The sequence below is a fragment of the Aphelocoma coerulescens genome, chromosome 5 (genome assembly GCF_041296385.1).
Source record: "Aphelocoma coerulescens isolate FSJ_1873_10779 chromosome 5, UR_Acoe_1.0, whole genome shotgun sequence".
In the NCBI taxonomy this organism is placed as follows: domain Eukaryota; kingdom Metazoa; phylum Chordata; class Aves; order Passeriformes; family Corvidae; genus Aphelocoma; species Aphelocoma coerulescens.
The window spans coordinates 30,366,418-30,382,977 of NC_091019.1; the positions used below are offsets into that span (position 1 = coordinate 30,366,418).

Below are 16,560 nucleotides of genomic sequence, written 5' to 3' on the forward strand. Positions count from 1 at the left end.
TGATGTGGTTTTACTGAGCTCTGGCTACCAGGATTTGGGAAGATTAATACTTCAACAAAACACAAGACAGGAAAGGAGAAAATAACCAGACCAGCAGACTCTGGTTCTGCTCAGAGGCTAATGAGCAAGAGGAATTGCAGTGTGTACAGAGAAACCTGCGAGAGCCTTGCCTTAACTGCTGAGCTTTAGCTGTCCCAGATCCCCAGGATACATTTTTGCAGCCCACACTCAAGCCACAGCCACCACCACCATGCTGCTGTTGCCACACACTGAAAATTACTGCAGCTAATGCCACATGTCTTGTCTCCTGCTGCAAATTTACTGAAAGTAGACATAAGGTCTTCCCAAACACTACTCCCTGAAGGACTAGTTCAAGCAGCTTCTGCGGCCAAGATATTTTTTTAGCTGTTCTATGTGGTGTTGCAGTTTTTAAAATCCTTTCAGGAGGAGCAGGTGCTCGTGTGCAAGAGTTGCAGATCAGTGTTTGTTCCCATGCTGAGATGTTTGTCCCTTGCCTTTCACCTCTCTGATAAACCTTCAGGGCTTCATGAAATTGTGCCTCACTGTCATTTTGAAAGAAGTCAGAATTCTTTTAGGTTTGCAGGGAAAGCACTGGCTGTAGGCCACAAATGGGCAGACATGTGAAAGCTGAAAGCTATACCAAGCAAGGCCAGTACCACCTAACAGTGGAAGAAAGCCTGAGAACACCTACCATGGGAAACTGCTGCAGTCAAAGGCAAGAGGGATTGTTCACTGGAGACCCTGTGGTATTGCAGCACATTGAGCTACTCTGAATGCTCTTTTGGAGGAATTTATCAATGCTTGAGAGAGCCAGGGGACTGGCCTGCTGATTTGTCACTTGAGAGAGTCCTGATCTGGCACCAGCACTAGGAAATGAACGGTGCAAGCTGTAAAGCAGAGACTGATTGCCCCTGGTGTGAAGTAAGCTTGGTTCACTTGGCCTACCACTTATCTTTGTGGATTCCTAAACCCTGATGTTGATGCTGTCTTTTGGAGGGAGAAGATAATGGGACTCGCAAATCTTCTTAAGCTTTAACATTCATCATCATGATAAAAGTTCATCAAGTTCTCTTTTCAAACTTCAACTGTTGCTTTGTGACTTTTTTGTATTTCTGGTCATTATAAAGGAATAGTAAAAGAGTAAAGCCCTGTGATGCTTTCACTACCTAGCTCATATGTATATTTTCACAATTCAATCTACCCTGAAATTTTCACATTTTTTCTTGAAAAGCAGTGATGAAAAAAGGGAGGGGAGGGGAGGGGAGGGGAGGGGAGGGGAGGGGAGGGGAGGGGAGGGGAGGGGAGGGGAGGGGAGGGGAGGGGAGGGGAGGGGAGGGGAGCAAAAAGCGAAAGAACACTATATGAATAGTTATGAAATATCTTGGGTTTTTTTAATGTATCAGAAAATTAAATTTAATTTTGCTGCTACATTCTACTCCAAATCCCTTAAACCATATCCCTGTAGTCCTTCACACATATTTATTTCTATTTTACCCTAAGTATTGATCACACAATGACATCTCTGCCCCAAAAGAAAAACAAGCACACTCTGCATCTTACCTTTACTTGGCTCTGGATCCTGAAGCAAAATGTTTCATTCCACACTGGATCTTTGCAGTTCTTAATGGTTTTGGTCCGGACAGTCTCCGGGGAAGCAGTGGGCAAGGACAGGCTTACATAGCAATCAGTTTGGCTAACTGTATTTAAAAAGATGTGTTGTAACTAACAAATTACCACAAATATCTTAAAGCATAGCCTTATAGCACTGAATATATACAGCACATTGCAAAAAGGAGGTGTTGTTTCTGTAAGTTTTCTGACAGCTCCTTATTCAATAGCATTCACTGCTATTTGTTACCTCCTGCAGGTGGGATCTCGGGTCATTAATGGAGATTCAAGCAACTGGTAAGAAAAGAGTACACAGAACTAGTTTTACTAACAAACCTGTTAGTGCTACGTCCCCTGTTGGTTGCAATTCAAGAGATTTCTGTGACAGAGAAGAAAAATGCCTACACATTTTAAAAGAACCTTTTCCAAGGGTAAAAGACTTACTTTGAGCACTTACACAAGAGGCTGACTTTGTTCTTTGCTTTTGAGAGGGGAACAGAAGAGTTCAAAAGGGTATGGGTACAGAGGATCTTCCCCATCTGGTCTGCTGCCCCCACATGTCTGTAATCCAGTCCATGTAATGAGCTGACTGTCTCACCCAACACGTGATCACATCCCTTTACCATGAAAAACAATATGCAAAAATAGGGGTGCACTTTTATCTTACTGTGATTTAAATTCTGACCCCTGAAAGAGAAGAAAATTCTAATTTCTGATAAAGGTGGTAAGTTAACAGATAAAGGTGGTAATGTCACACAGTTAGCTACAAGAATGGCATTAAATCTTAATACACAGCAGTTACTTTGGGTTTGCTCTGTCTCCCAGAAACCACACCCAGACCTAGCTTGGTGATCACAGCTACCACAGAATCACAGAATGGCTTGGGTTGGAAGGGATCTTAAAGTCCACTTAGTTCCAACCCCCCTGCTGTGGGCAGGGGCACCTCCCACTAGACCAGGTTGCTCTGTGTGCTGGGCACTGCCACAGGGTGTTGATGAATTGTCTCTTGTGGGGTGCCAGAGTTTTCAGGTGAGAGGCAGGTTGGGTACTTGCATATCTGCGCAACTAACTTTCCTTCTGTGTGTCAGTCTGATGTATGTAGAGTATTTGGTGGTGGTTAGGAATCTCTCTGATACTGCTAAGAAGATCATTGTTTTTTAACAGGCAGCAATGCAAGGCATTTGCTCCTTAGAGCATAAAAGAATTATGCCTAGTGAACCTGTGGTAACAAACTGACACCCTGACAATATAGTGAAGAATGGTGGGACTGTCTCTCTACACTGTCATCCACCCTTTCCAGCCCTCCCATTTTGAGCAAATCTGCTGTCCTTTCTAGAGAATGGACATTTCTTCTGTCTGCTGGACAACTGGAGCTGTCTTCAATGTTTCCAGCTTCAAGAACTTGTTGTGTATTCACAGTATAGCTCAGACTTGGGTATAATAACAGGCAGTTTGGCACTGTGGGATAAATGCTGAGAAGCAGTATGACCAATCAGGTAACCTGCTGGAAAACATCTCATGACATGTTGGCCCCAGTCCCACCTCTGCTCCAGACTGCTAAGTCACTCTGGGCAATTGGTTTAATTTAAATTTATCTCGCTTCTCCATCTGCATTTCCCCATGCATAAAACAGTGATAACCCTCCTTTCCTCTTTTGTAATCTGCTTGGATGTGACCCAGGAAGAGAGTGTCTGATCAGTAATTATATTATTCTTTCTCTACCAGTCTCTTGGTTCTCATTCCACATTTTCTTTAAACTTGTGGGGTAAACCATGTTGCAAAGAATAGGTGTTGCTTAAAGCAATTTGTGTAATCAGGGTATGTATGATTTATCTTTCAAGTCTTCTGATACTGTCTGAACATGAAACATCTTCCATTTTTTCAGCATGCACTTGATTGTTTCCCCCTTACTGCCCAAAGTAGGTAAGAAATTACTTCAACATTGCAATAATAAGTTTAAAAATATCCTAATATTACATGCAAGAATTACAGACATCTGCATTTGCAATTTTAAAATATAGAATATATGCAATATATCTGTTTGATAACAATTTATTGGTAAGAAAACATTTTGTTTATCTGTCTCCCACACACTATTTTTTAAAATTCTTTCATTGATTTTTAACATTTGAAAAAGATAATACTAACTTTGCATAGGTAGTTCCTCAGATGGTGCCAGAGAAGCAGGCTGTTTCTTCAGCAGCTGTATCTGCAGTTATGCACTAATGATGTATGTGTGTTTTAGAGAATGTGTTCATTTATGGTCTGGGATATCTTTTTCTTACAAGCTATGACTCCTGATTTAGAAGAAAGGCATTCATTATTTTTAGAGTATCAAAGAAGTGCTAAACTTGTGACTTAAACTCATGTATCTAGATAGAGTTGTGGTAGGTTCAGTTCTTCATCCTCTCTGAACACAATAGACCTACACCCAACCTGAGAGGCTAGTCTAGTCTTTAGCAAGGCTGATCACCCTTAATAAGAACAAAAACAGAGTCCCACAATATGATGATCCACATTTAACACCAACTAGGTTAGCAACCAGTGAGGTCTCAGTCTCAACATAGCCTAAGACAAGAATGGAGACAGAGACAAAGATATCCGACTCTGAAAACAAACAATTAAAGGCAGGACACTGCACAAAGAATAACAAATTATACCCCAGAACTATAATATTGCAGGATGCATCTGACAACTTACCTATACAACTCAAATTTAATTACATTTTGGACCAGATCCCAAATACACAATGTTAAACATAAGTGCAGGTGGTGAGATTTAGCACTGACATCCTTTTGCATACACTTTTAGCCCTGGAGAGGAACAGGCGGATGCTCACTCAGTGTCTCCCATGTTGCATTCTCTTCCACTCTTTTCCTGCCTCCATCATAAAATGCTTTAACTGTTACCAGCTATGAAACATACCCAAACTGAAGAGGATTGATTTAGGCAGCCTGGCATATGAAAAAGAGCTGAAAGACCTGAGTTTGCTAATTAAACAACACCAAAAAAGATAGTCAAATAGTCAATTCTGTAATGTCCAAATGATTGATACAAAGAGGATAATGATCTGTGGTTCTGTGTGGCCAGAGGGAAAAATTAGAAGACTGCTCCAGCTCTTAGAGGATTTCCTCTAACAAAAGTGATTTTATACATTTTCTAGGCAACTAGAAAAGGTAAATTTTATAGGTAACTCATTTCAGACTGTATTAGTAGCCAGACGTGCATGAAACAGTGACAGACAAGCTAAACTTCATCCTGCTTCAGGAGATGAGGACCAGCCCAGGTGAACCCACAAGGTTGTCATATGGAATTGCTGCCATGTTTACGCTGGAAGGCAGAAAACAGGATAATCATGTCACATCAATTACAGTGCATGGAAAACAACTAAGCCATTTCCCTGCCAGGGTTGAGTCTCAGGGAAAGAAGTGATAGGATATACTTATATGGTACACCAGGCCAAGAGATCAATTACCAGATAGCTGGGTGCTGTCTCCAAAACAGCTCCAAACCTCCTTCTTTGACACATATGAAATAAAACTGGAAGTTCCTTGGAAGAGTTGCCACCTTTTCATTCCAAACAGGTATAGTGTCTGAGGAATGAGGCCTAAATCCATACAATACAATCATCAAAATGAAACAACACAAAAAGCAACACAATGTAATGCAGAGAATCCCATGCACAGCTGAACTACAAACCATGCATTTCCATAGGCATACTCTTTTTAGACTTTTTTAAAGCCTTACCACTATTTCACTGTTCCCACCCTCAGATAATCAGCCCCTAGGACCCAAAAAGTTGTATATTTTTGGAAAGGAGGTATTATCAAACAGATTTTCTTTGTTCTACCTTAGACCATCTAGGGGTCATATGTGGTGCAATCTCAGCTCTATCACTAGATAAGATTTTTAAGAAGGTTCTTCCATTTCCTGTTAAAAATAAACTAGCCAAAATCTAAGTCTTGGTCAGACATCAACACTGTTGATGCAGACACAGAGGGTAGTTACAGCATCTAAAGAAACCATTATCAAAAGAAAACAGAGTAGAAACAGACTTGGAAACAGGCTGCAAGCAGTACACACAAATGCCTTGGATTTCAAAGAAAACAGGGGTGCTAACAAAATCAATACCAGAAAGAGCTGAACCACCAAATCAACACTCACAGATTTTCTTTTTTTCAGAAACTGTTCACAAGAATGTTGTTCACCCAGTAAGGGAATAGAAACAAAACTGTTTTTTGGTGTAGCTAAAACCTTTTGCTTCCTTAAGTATCATTATTTTGACACAGAAATGCCTCTGACATGCTTAATAAAAACAGGTACTTATGGTACTTTTACTCTCTTCCAGGGTTTTTTCTGAAAAACAGGTGCAATATATCATGGGAGATGTAATCTTATGCAGGACTGACGCTAAGCTGCAGCACTGACAGTGCACTGAAGCAGGAGTTCTGATTTGAACTTATCTATTGAGACTCAAGTTTTGAAACAAAAACTTTGCTACTGAATAAATAACCTTTATTTCAGGGACATTTCTTCAAGATATTTTTTCTTTAAAGTAAATTTGGTGCTGAATAGAAGTTACCAAAAAGCTGTAGCTCAATATAATGGTGAGGACAAGGTTGGCTGACTGGCATGAGGTATTCTCCTTTCGCTGTGTTTGATCTCTCTGAAAACCAGAAAATATTTACAAATATGATGAGTGAGGTTTAAAATATCCCAAAATCTCATTTACAGGAAGAAGCTAGCTTTGATGGGCTGTAGGAGCTTACTGTGCACATAAATAAAAATAGACACTTTGAGATGTTCTTTTTTTCTATGGTGAACATGGAGGAGCTATGCCTAGGGAAACAGCATGAAAATAATAAGGCACATGATTATAACTAAGTAACAAAAATAGGATGCAATATGCCACCTCATTTCTCTCAGGATGGTTTGCAGTAATAAATATGAAGGTAAAGACACTGATGCTGATAGATCAGTTTGGTGAGAAAAATGCCATAACAGACTGAAACAACTCACAGGAAGCAGGAGTGTTTACCCCACTGTGTAAATAGGTCCTTGTGTGCCTGAGAATTCTGCCTAGAGTCTGTAAATGTCAGTCACCATTTTGTGAATTAAATTTTGGACCTGCTGGGCATAACACAGGGGAGAAAATCAAAATTTGATTATTTTGGTTTACGTGATAAGAAAATATTCCATTCAGCCTGGATTAAAAGCTTCCACTGCAGCAGTGGGTCATCCTGACGTAAATGCTATGATTTAGTTGCATTTGTCAATGTGCACTTTGTTTTTGACAGCCAAGTCTCCATATTTTACACATCTTTTCTACGAAGATGTCGCCATCAGTTTCTTTCACATCAAAGTAAGCCACAGAAAAACACACAGCCTCCAAACTGTTGTTTTGTTGTTTGTTTTTGGGTTTTTTTAATCACAACTAATCCTATTTTTACAATGAAATTAAATGATCTTATATTCTGGCTGGAGTCCTTCAGGACTCACAACTGGTCTAGAAGCCTACAGTCTACAGTGAATAAGAATGAATGAAAACATTAAGAATAGATATATTGGAGTAACAAGAAACATTCATACCTCGACTTCTTTTGTCTAGTTTTCATTCTTGAACTGAAAGGGAACTCCTAAAAAAACATAGTCAAGATTGGTCCTGAACAAGTAAGAAAAGATGAACGCCTTTTTCAGGAAGATATTCAGAAATATGGTCAATTTATTAGCAGAATATGATGCAAACAAAAGCACCAAAACTTTTGAGTGAACCTTACTTTCAACCTTCACTGGCTACTACTGCAGCACTACTTTATTGTCTCCTGCTGAGGGTACAGTCAGAGAAAGTGCCCAAGAGAGGAGCCACAGTCCCATGTGGACACCCTCATGTATCATCACAGCCGTGCCAAATGTAGCCTCTCTACTTTGCATTGACCTCCCACATAATAGCAAATCCCATCTGGGTTCTTGGTCCTTATCTACAACATAATCAGTGTCCTTGGTTCAGAAGAAAGGTTGCCCAAAGCTCCAGAGACCATCACTGATAAAGGTCCTCAAGCTCTGAGAACCTTGCCTGTGGGCAAGGCTTTCCCTGGCACTACTCCAGGTCTTCAAAACCTCCACAGTGACCAAGGTATACAGAAGGCCATATTGCACTGTGCTTTTATCATACCATTCACCTCAGCAGCATTCGTCTACATCCATTGGTAAGGACGCTAAGAGAGACAGATGCATAAAATAAAACAGGTTTCTGCTCAGAGGGCAGAGAGAGAATGAATCACTAATGACAGATATCAGTCACACTGCATAATGCATAACTGGATGAAAAGCAGATACTGCTGTTTTGATGAAACCAGAACAACCAGGACAGGCACTGAGGTGTGTGAGAAAATCTATTGGGATTCAATGTATCTAAAGGTATTTAAATGTATTTTTCACAATAAAACACCAAACATGAGAAGTTGTACCTTCGCACCCTGTCCTGGTTCCAGCCAGAACAGAGTTAATTTTTGCAGTAGCCAAGAGCAGCATGGTCAGGACCCAGAGGTTATTGCTGGGAGAGGGGCAAAGGGAGTCTCTTCATTAATATTATTGCTCTTACTGTTCCCTTTCTTATCTCTCTGCTGTTTCCAGTAAATTGTTCTTATCGCAACCTGTAATCTTTACCTTTTGTGCCTCCAATTCTCCTCTCCAGCCTGCTCAGGGGAGAAGCAAGTTGTTGGGAGAGTATTAGTGGGAGCATTAAGTTGGAAAGTACCATTCCTAAACCATCAAACAAATACCTCAAAAAATCCTGAAGCAATTCCTGTAATGAGTAAACTTTTGTTACCAATCTTCATGTTATTTATGAATTCTTTGAATGTCCAAATGGCAACTAATAGTACTGTCAACACAGATGTATTGATATTTAATTTGTGGTTCAGGTTTAGCATCCAGCAAAGTATACTTCTGTCTTAAACTCAACACAAAATTGTGCAACAGTAAGCAGGATATAGAGTAAAATATGGTCCTTATCAAGGATGATCAAATATTCCAATGTACAATAACTTTAAAGAAGATGTGGCAGAGTATAAGCATGTGGAAAGGCAATGCTCAGCTCACTTGTTTAAATGGTGAGAAGTCATTACACAGCTCAGCCCAAGGAAATGTGCAAACATAGAAATCCTATTCAGGAATCAAAGAACATGCTTCTTCATAAGTATCTGTTTTCTGAGTCCAAACTAGAAAGGTATTTCCTGAGCAGAGTCTGCCACTGCCTTTTAACTCTGCAAGCCAAATGGCAGAGGAGGAATGAAGGATCTTGAACCACCACGTGGACCTGTGTCCTCTCAAAGCACCGTGTGGTTCTACATCGCTGGCATCACCACCTACTCATTCCAGCCTCTCTTCTCCACCCAAGCTTCTCCCTTGTTCATTTCCATTGCCTCCACCCTTTTCAAACCTGTTTTAAAACAGGTTTTGACATTTTAAAATATTATAAAATATTTTGAAAGCTGTTTCAACCACTTGTTAACTAGAAGCCCCCACTAAACAAGAGGATAATGAAGTCTACTAGGAGCACGTAGCACCATCGCAGCAGTCTTTAAGTTCATACCTGTTCAATGAAGGACAAGAGCTGCAATGCCACCTGCACTGGTACAGTATTAGAGCACAGTAGCTGCTCTCACCTTTGCTTTTGAGGCAGAGATGAGCCTACCACTTACCTAAGGTTCTTTACTTTCACCAGTATCTCAGTCAGCGATCAGTTCAACCTCCTAATGCCTATGTGAGGCTCCTAGTGTCCTTGCTGAAGCCCTGGCTTTGGAAATGAGGAGCTATGGTTTTGAGAAACTCTTCTTCTTTAAGATTACAGCAAGAATCTAAAGGAAGCCGGAGAGGAGCATCACACACAATACCTTTGACCACCAGAACAACTTTCAATTCTTGCACACAGAAGCACGCAGAAGCCAGCATGGCTGCAAGGTGATGCATGTACACCTACATACAACCCACTGATATCTAGCAGAAGAGATGCAATAATTTCCACGGCTGTAAGGGAATGTGCAGAGCAAGTAAGGATCTCTTTGATTATAAATAGCATTGTCCTTTTTAGTGGCAGCTTATGCTGCTATCAAGGCACAGAAGGAGGCTTTTTGTCTCCACACTATTTACCATGAATACAACACAGGAAAATTGTATACAATACAATATACGCTACACTCCATCATGGCTATCAAAGACTTGAGAAAGGGAAAAAATGTAATTAATCTTGTAGACTAGAGAATACAAAACAGGTAACCTGAGGGAAACTAGGTTTATGTATGTGTTTGGTCACAATAAACTGAGGAAGAGCATGAGCAGACTTTGTTAGCATGAGTGGATGAAACCAAAAAGAAGATCAAATAGAAAGAAACAGAGGTTGTTAAGAAATGCAGCTATGAAACTGATTCACATAATATTCACTGAGATTATCCATTCATTTGTTACTCCTATTATTAACTGTGGTTATGACTTTATTATAAACATCAGTCAAGACCAGGCCTCCATTTCAACAGGTACCTCAGTAGTTATGCAATTACTTCTTGAAACTGATCTAATCTGCTTACAATTACAGTAAGAAAAGCTCTGCTCCGGGATATGACATCACAGGGAGGATCTTCTTGTGATTACTGGCTGCTTTTATACCTGTTTCAGTTTCTTAACCAGTTAGGAAATCCCTGTTTACAGGATTGTTGCACCTTGGCATTTATCCACATAATGACTTCTCAGTCCTTGTGCAGGCATTTATCCATATAATGACTTCTCAGTCCTTATGCAGATTCTTCTTGCCAAGCATTTGTCTTGGACTCTTTTAGGATTTCTCTCCATTAATGCAGAAGCAGCCTGTCTGAGCAGGTAGTGACATCAGGAACCTAAATGACGTGCCCTGAAAAAACACCAGGGCTCTTTTTGAAAGGACCACGTCCCAAGATTACTCTTAACCATTGCAAACATCAATGACCATGGGAAGCAATTTCACCCCAAAGTGAATATTCCATTAGCACCGGCCAGCCCAGGCAGCTGCCTGTTGGCACTGCCCATGGTGCCTGACTGCCCTCTTTGCACAAAGACTGTTGCTACCCCCTCACACCAGTGCTACAGTCAGAGGTAAAGTAAAAGGAAGTATACACAGCATGTTGTGATCGTGTCTTCAATCAGTACTTTCCACACACAACAGTTTCCTTTGGAGAACATGGCATTGAAAGGGGTTTTGTTATTTTGATGGTGCTACACAGGATTTAGGTGATACAAGGAAAAACATTGGTACTACTACCTTCCAACTTTTAAAATCAATAGGCAGTGTAGCATTGTGAGCTTGCTATGTAATTACATAGCAACATGCTCAGATTTAACCAGGCCCAGATTTAGTACTATAGCTAAAGAGAAGCCTAAAGCTTTATCTAAGGAGAATGCTAATTGAGATTAGTTTTCAATACTAAAGAAAAGAAACATAAAAACTTTTTGTAGCCTTGGACTTTTCTAAATACCACATAGGACAAGTAACTAAATTTAAAGACATTTTTTGTCTCCTGAATGGGGTATTTGTGTTAAATACACATGTGTACAAAAGTTTATATTTTAATTGTAGCCCATGAAGCAAACAGGTTTCTCTTCCATAGATGTCAATTGGCAGTGTAGAAGATATTTTATCTTCTGGAAGATCAGTGAACCCAACCACTGGGAAAAGCGGCATGTAAAACCAGATTTGCCAGCTGTGCCAGCCCATGGCCTGCTGTGACTGCAGTGGCAGCCTCTGGGATCAGTGAGTGCCAGGCATGCTCCAATGGGACTGTGCACAACAAGGCAGGTCTGGGCAGCCACGCTGTAAACAAGATCTGCTCTAGGGAATCTACACAACACCCATCTAGCTCTTGTTATAAACAGCACATGGGGTGAAATGCAGTAGTACTTCGGCAGCAGAGAAGTCTCTCCAGAAAGTAACTGTGCTATGGTTAAATGGTGGAAATGCAGAGCCCTGCATAAAGTTGGCTTCTATGAAATAATTGTGTGACATGAAGATAAAAACTATGCCCTCTTCCAGTGATCTTGTCTGGTGGAAAACAAAAACACGGAGAGCCCAGGCACCTCAGCTTGTGACTTTTGCTCATGATGCTATCACTGACTCCCCATTTTGCTGGTGTCCCAAGCAAACCCTGTTGGACAGTTGCAAAGAAATCGCATCCTCCAGGCAGATTTTGCAGAAACGCTGCTTTTTTAAGATTTGTGACAGCCACAAAGCTGTCACTCAGTTTTAAAACCAGAGACAGAGGCAGTCATATAATGATTAGCATTCTGCAATTCTTGAAATAAATACAAGGGGGAGGTTGTCTTGGTGTAAGAGCTGATATATCTAATATGCAAAAAAGACCTTTTCACACCAGCCAGAAAAGGACCAAGTTTTCTCATGCAGGCTTTTCTGCTGCCCATGCAAGGCAAAGAGCAAAAAGAAATGTCAGTAACTATTTAGGTAGCAATATAACCACACAGACCTCCCCAAAGAATAACATCCTGAAACTGGGAATGGTGTTTTGTTGTGACACTGAAAAAGAGTATCTGGGTTCCTGTCCAGAGCAAAGTGAGATGACAAGTATCAAAATAAGATCCCCTAATGGCCTCCAGAAGCCAATAATTTGGGATATAACAATTATATGCAAACACTACTCAGAAGCCAGATCTCTAAGCTACAGACGTCAAGAACCACAGAGCTCTTGGGAGAATGGGGCAGGGAAAAGCATGGTTCACTATTTGTTGTGACCCAAAGTATTTATTATATGTCAGTTCTGGGGACATAGTCTCAATCCAAATGAGATTTTGATCCGGTCTGGTATCACTATTCTTTTAAATTTTCACAAGGAAAATTTAGCCAAACTCAAAGATGCCTAGAAATTGCAACAGCTATGTCTTCATGATATGTACTACTCAGATTATAGTTACCTGATAACCTACATAATGAATGAGCAATTCCTTCTGGTTCATGAGTAAGCCTTATTCCTAACAGACTTAAACGTATATTAGTAGCCTAATTCTTGTTATTACACTTACACCATGTAGAGACACAACCTTTTGTCTGATACAAAGGGAAAGGTCAAGAGATGATGATTACAGGTGATTGCCACAGCTAACCTATAATAAAAAATTAAGTCCTATGTTCTATGACATGTGCAAGGTGTCGGGAGACATGGACACTGCAGGTCGTGGTCCCTCTGCACAAAGAGGGCCCATTATGTGTGCAATGCCACAGCTGAAGGAAAGCAAAGTGTACTCATGCTTGACAGGCAGTCTTCCAAAAATAGATTTTGACTCCAACAGAGCACCAATGGCTCTTTACAGCTGGAATTATTTCTGTGCCAACTTTCAACTCTGTCCTCGTCTCTGTCTCTCTTAGCAACTTTAAATCACATGGAAATAGTAATGAAAACAAATAAATGTGAGCTACATAAAAACTGTACTACACTCTCACACTGTTTTTTTCATTCAATGTAATGCTTTTTAACACAGTCTCATTTCTTGTGCTGTGTATGACACCATGTGGCATGGCTCCACCAGCAAAATTATTTGCTCTGAGAGAGCATATGGGTACAGGGGAGATAAAAACTCACTGACTCTCTGCTCTGACACTGGTAACTTGGTCCTGATTCTCAGAGGGAAAATAAAATGTGGTGCTCCATACCACACAATAATGAAAGGCAATTGGAATGGGGAATGGAAGAAGCAGCTCCTCTCACACCCTGTCACCTAGCACTGCTTCTTCTGGCTCTTGCTAGCAAAGACCTTCCTCCACATCTGGCATTGGAAGCAAATCTCATGTTACAGCTTCAAACCTGAAGTCAGGTAATCAATCATCTGCTCAAAATGAAGATACAGGATAAAGACTAATAAAAGATAAACAGCTAAGATAAGTAGTTATGGATTTCTGGAAGTTCTATTGTCCTTAAGAATGTAAAGATCATAATTTCCAACCATTATAAAATGCTGAAAAAGAGAGAAACATTTCTAATTTTAAGGCCAGAGGCACACATTTGGTTGTCAGCTCTGCAAATGGTTGTCTTGATGCTATTGCCTGTCAGGGCAACTTAGAAATTCCCTTGGGCTGGTAACATTTATGCCAGAAAACAGTTCAGCTGAGATAGAAATGACAGAGAGGGAATTGAAACATCCTTTCGCTTTTCTCTGAAGATTGGCTGTTTTCAAAAAAGGCAATACCCCGTGCTTGACACCATGGCAGAAAAGCAAGAATTTAGTAGTAATCTCCATAGAGGCACATATACTTCCTGTGTTCACTTGGTCTTATTTGCTACACAAAGTTTCATATTCACTTCCTTTCCATTTTTTTCCTGACTTGTTCTTTCTTTCTGAGTCAGATATTTGAGATATTGAGCTTTCTTTCTCCTACCTGAGTAACTGCTGGGATTTTTTTTCTCTTCATTTCCACTTTCACCCATTCCACCAAGTCCTCAGAAACGTTTCAATGGTACTTGTTTATCCTGAAAAGTCTACCTTGAATACATTTCAGTGAAGTTTTGAAAGAAAAAGAAGTTGTTTGACAATAAGATATATAATGCTCCTTCTATCTTTTCTTTAAAGCAAAAAGAAATTCAAAAACAGAAACTGAGAATTAACACCTGAATTTGTTCATCAAAGCTGGCTCTGAACCTTGTAAGCAGTTAAGGTACTTTACAGTACACCACAGTAGACCTTTGATGTTTCCACTAACAATAGGAACATGCTATAAACCAAAAGGTATTGTTTATGTTAAACTGTACTCTAAGCATAGTCCAAATTCAAATATGCATCAATATTTGAATTAAGGTGTCACTTCATACACAGATACCAGTTCCAGTGCTGGTAGCAAGCACATGTTCTCTGCATTCAGAATTGAACTACTAGGGAGTGCAAAGAAAGACTGCAATACTCACACAGGTCTGCCTTCCTCAGATTTTTCATTCTTATGATTTTCACAAAGAATGAACAGCAAGGGCATTCGTCACTCTGCAGAAAAATGACAAAGTTTGTTACCTGCATTAATGTGGAATTGTTTATGCTTCATAAAACATACTTTATGTGCATGTTCTGTGCTTTATAAAACATGCACAAATTCCTGTTGCAATTTTCAAAGCCGTGCAGCAAAATTGGAAGATGAACTGCTTGTACTGCTTTGGAAGTTAAAATCATGTCTACGTAGAGTTAAAAAAATGAAAATAACTTGAGGGAATATTCTGCTGTGTATATATGTCATTGACAGAAGAAATAATTTTTTTGTGGAACTGTTTGGTGAGTGAGGCACCATCAGCACAATGCAGCAGAACATGAAAGAAAGCAGATGCAAGAAAACAGCTTTGGAAGAGATGTTAACAAAATTTCCTCACCCAAACCAGATGCTGGATATTTGCGAAAGGATCATCAGCTGAAATATCAAGTGCAGAAGGAAAGACAAATAACAGACCTTACTCAAAACTATTATTAATTCTTGCAGATTTTAGTACCTAAAACTTAAGCTTATTGCTTCACTGGAAGCATTACCTAGTTGCTCTCCCATTCTTTGCTAGCAAAATGACTGCATCAAATTCCTTAAGGAAGTTACATCACTCCTCTTCTTTTTGCAGTTAGGAATATATTGAGGTGAGAAGTTACCAACTCTCCAATCATTCTGGATTTATGATAAGCTGACTTTGGTCTGTTTTTTATGTCTAACTCCAAAACAGAAAGATGTGTTTTTATGTCTTCTGTCCGGGCTTAGGTTCTGGGTGGAAAAAGTCTCCTGTCCCTCCCCTCACCCCCCTATCTCTAAGAAACCTCTGCTTTTACTCCTGATGCTGTTTCAGTGGTTAAGGGCAAAGGGAAGAGCAGACAGTCTCTTTCCTTGTTTTGTATGCATACTTTCCACACAAAAACCATTGCCAGGTTCTGTTCAGAAGCATGAACTTGTAGATCCTTAGTGTTTCTTTGACCAGATTGATCAGGCATCCCTGTGTGTTATTTCTTAAGCCATTGGGATGTCCCATTTGAGATCTGCAAGCATCGATGCACATTTATGTTAACACACATCCATGTTACTGAGAGGAGCTCTAAAATCTCCATTTTATAACCAGGGAAGCAGGGCACAAAATAATCAAATAGCTCGCTCATAGCAAACTGAAGATTAATTTCAGAACTGAGAAGAAGACAGAGTATTTGCATTCCCTGGAACCCAGGAGACAGTTTTAGGGCTTTCCCTTCCACTTATGTTCCACAGAACAAAAAAACAACAAACAAACACACACATGAAAAATGCCAACTTCCCAGACAGATTGATGCACAAAACAAATCTCAGTCATGCACAAATATAGAACTAGGACCCTCACTGTTAATCACTGTTTTTAGGCAGTGACTTTCCTATGTACATCACTAGCAGGTGTCTGCTAGCACACCTACCTGGGCACCACATATGTTTATAGTCATAGCTGGCATATGCTGCACTGTGTAAGAGCACAGCTTACCTAATGCTTGATTCAAACCACAGATTCAGCCCAAATTCACAGAAAGCTCCTGTTAGGCACTTCAGAATGTTTCCCGGCCTCTCTCTGAATCACCCCCTGTGGCTGCACTTCACTACCAAGAGTGCCTTCACTACCATTAGTGCCCCAAGGCAATTAATACCAGTAAAGTCATCCTTACATAAATAAGTAAATACATACATGAAATTGGAAATAAAAGCTCACAAATCCTCTTCTCCCAACCAGAATCCCAGCTACAAATCCACCCCAGGCCATCTCTAGCTCCTAGAGCTTTCACACCCTTACCTGACGAGCACTCCAGTATGAGCCCATCCTGCTCCCAGCTGCATACAATTCAGAGGTGGATTGTCACTTCACTGTTAGAGGCAACAGCTGTGATTCACAAACTACCTCTGCAAAATTTAAGGAGGCACCTGCT

General features: G+C 40.2%; 1 protein-coding gene across 8 annotated transcripts in view; it reads right to left on the reverse strand.

Annotated features, from left to right (window-relative positions):
- LOC138111503 (cytosolic phospholipase A2 epsilon-like) overlaps positions 1–16,508 on the reverse strand; it is a 36,043-nt gene extending 19,535 nt beyond the window's left edge. For 5 of the 8 annotated variants that reach the window (XM_069017421.1, XM_069017420.1, XM_069017419.1 and 2 more), the window contains exons 1-3: positions 16,323–16,401; positions 14,565–14,637; positions 1,582–1,718 (exon numbers count right to left, since the gene is read on the reverse strand). In XM_069017421.1, the coding sequence (XP_068873522.1) occupies positions 1,582–1,718; positions 14,565–14,637; positions 16,323–16,397 (285 nt within the window). In that variant the 5' untranslated portion in view covers positions 16,398–16,401. Of the gene's footprint in view, positions 1–1,581; positions 1,719–14,564; positions 14,641–16,322; positions 16,402–16,427 lie in introns of those variants that run through there. The other 3 variants (XM_069017418.1, XM_069017422.1, XM_069017423.1) reach the window with 3 other exon arrangements.
- Positions 16,509–16,560: the final 52 nt, after the last annotated feature.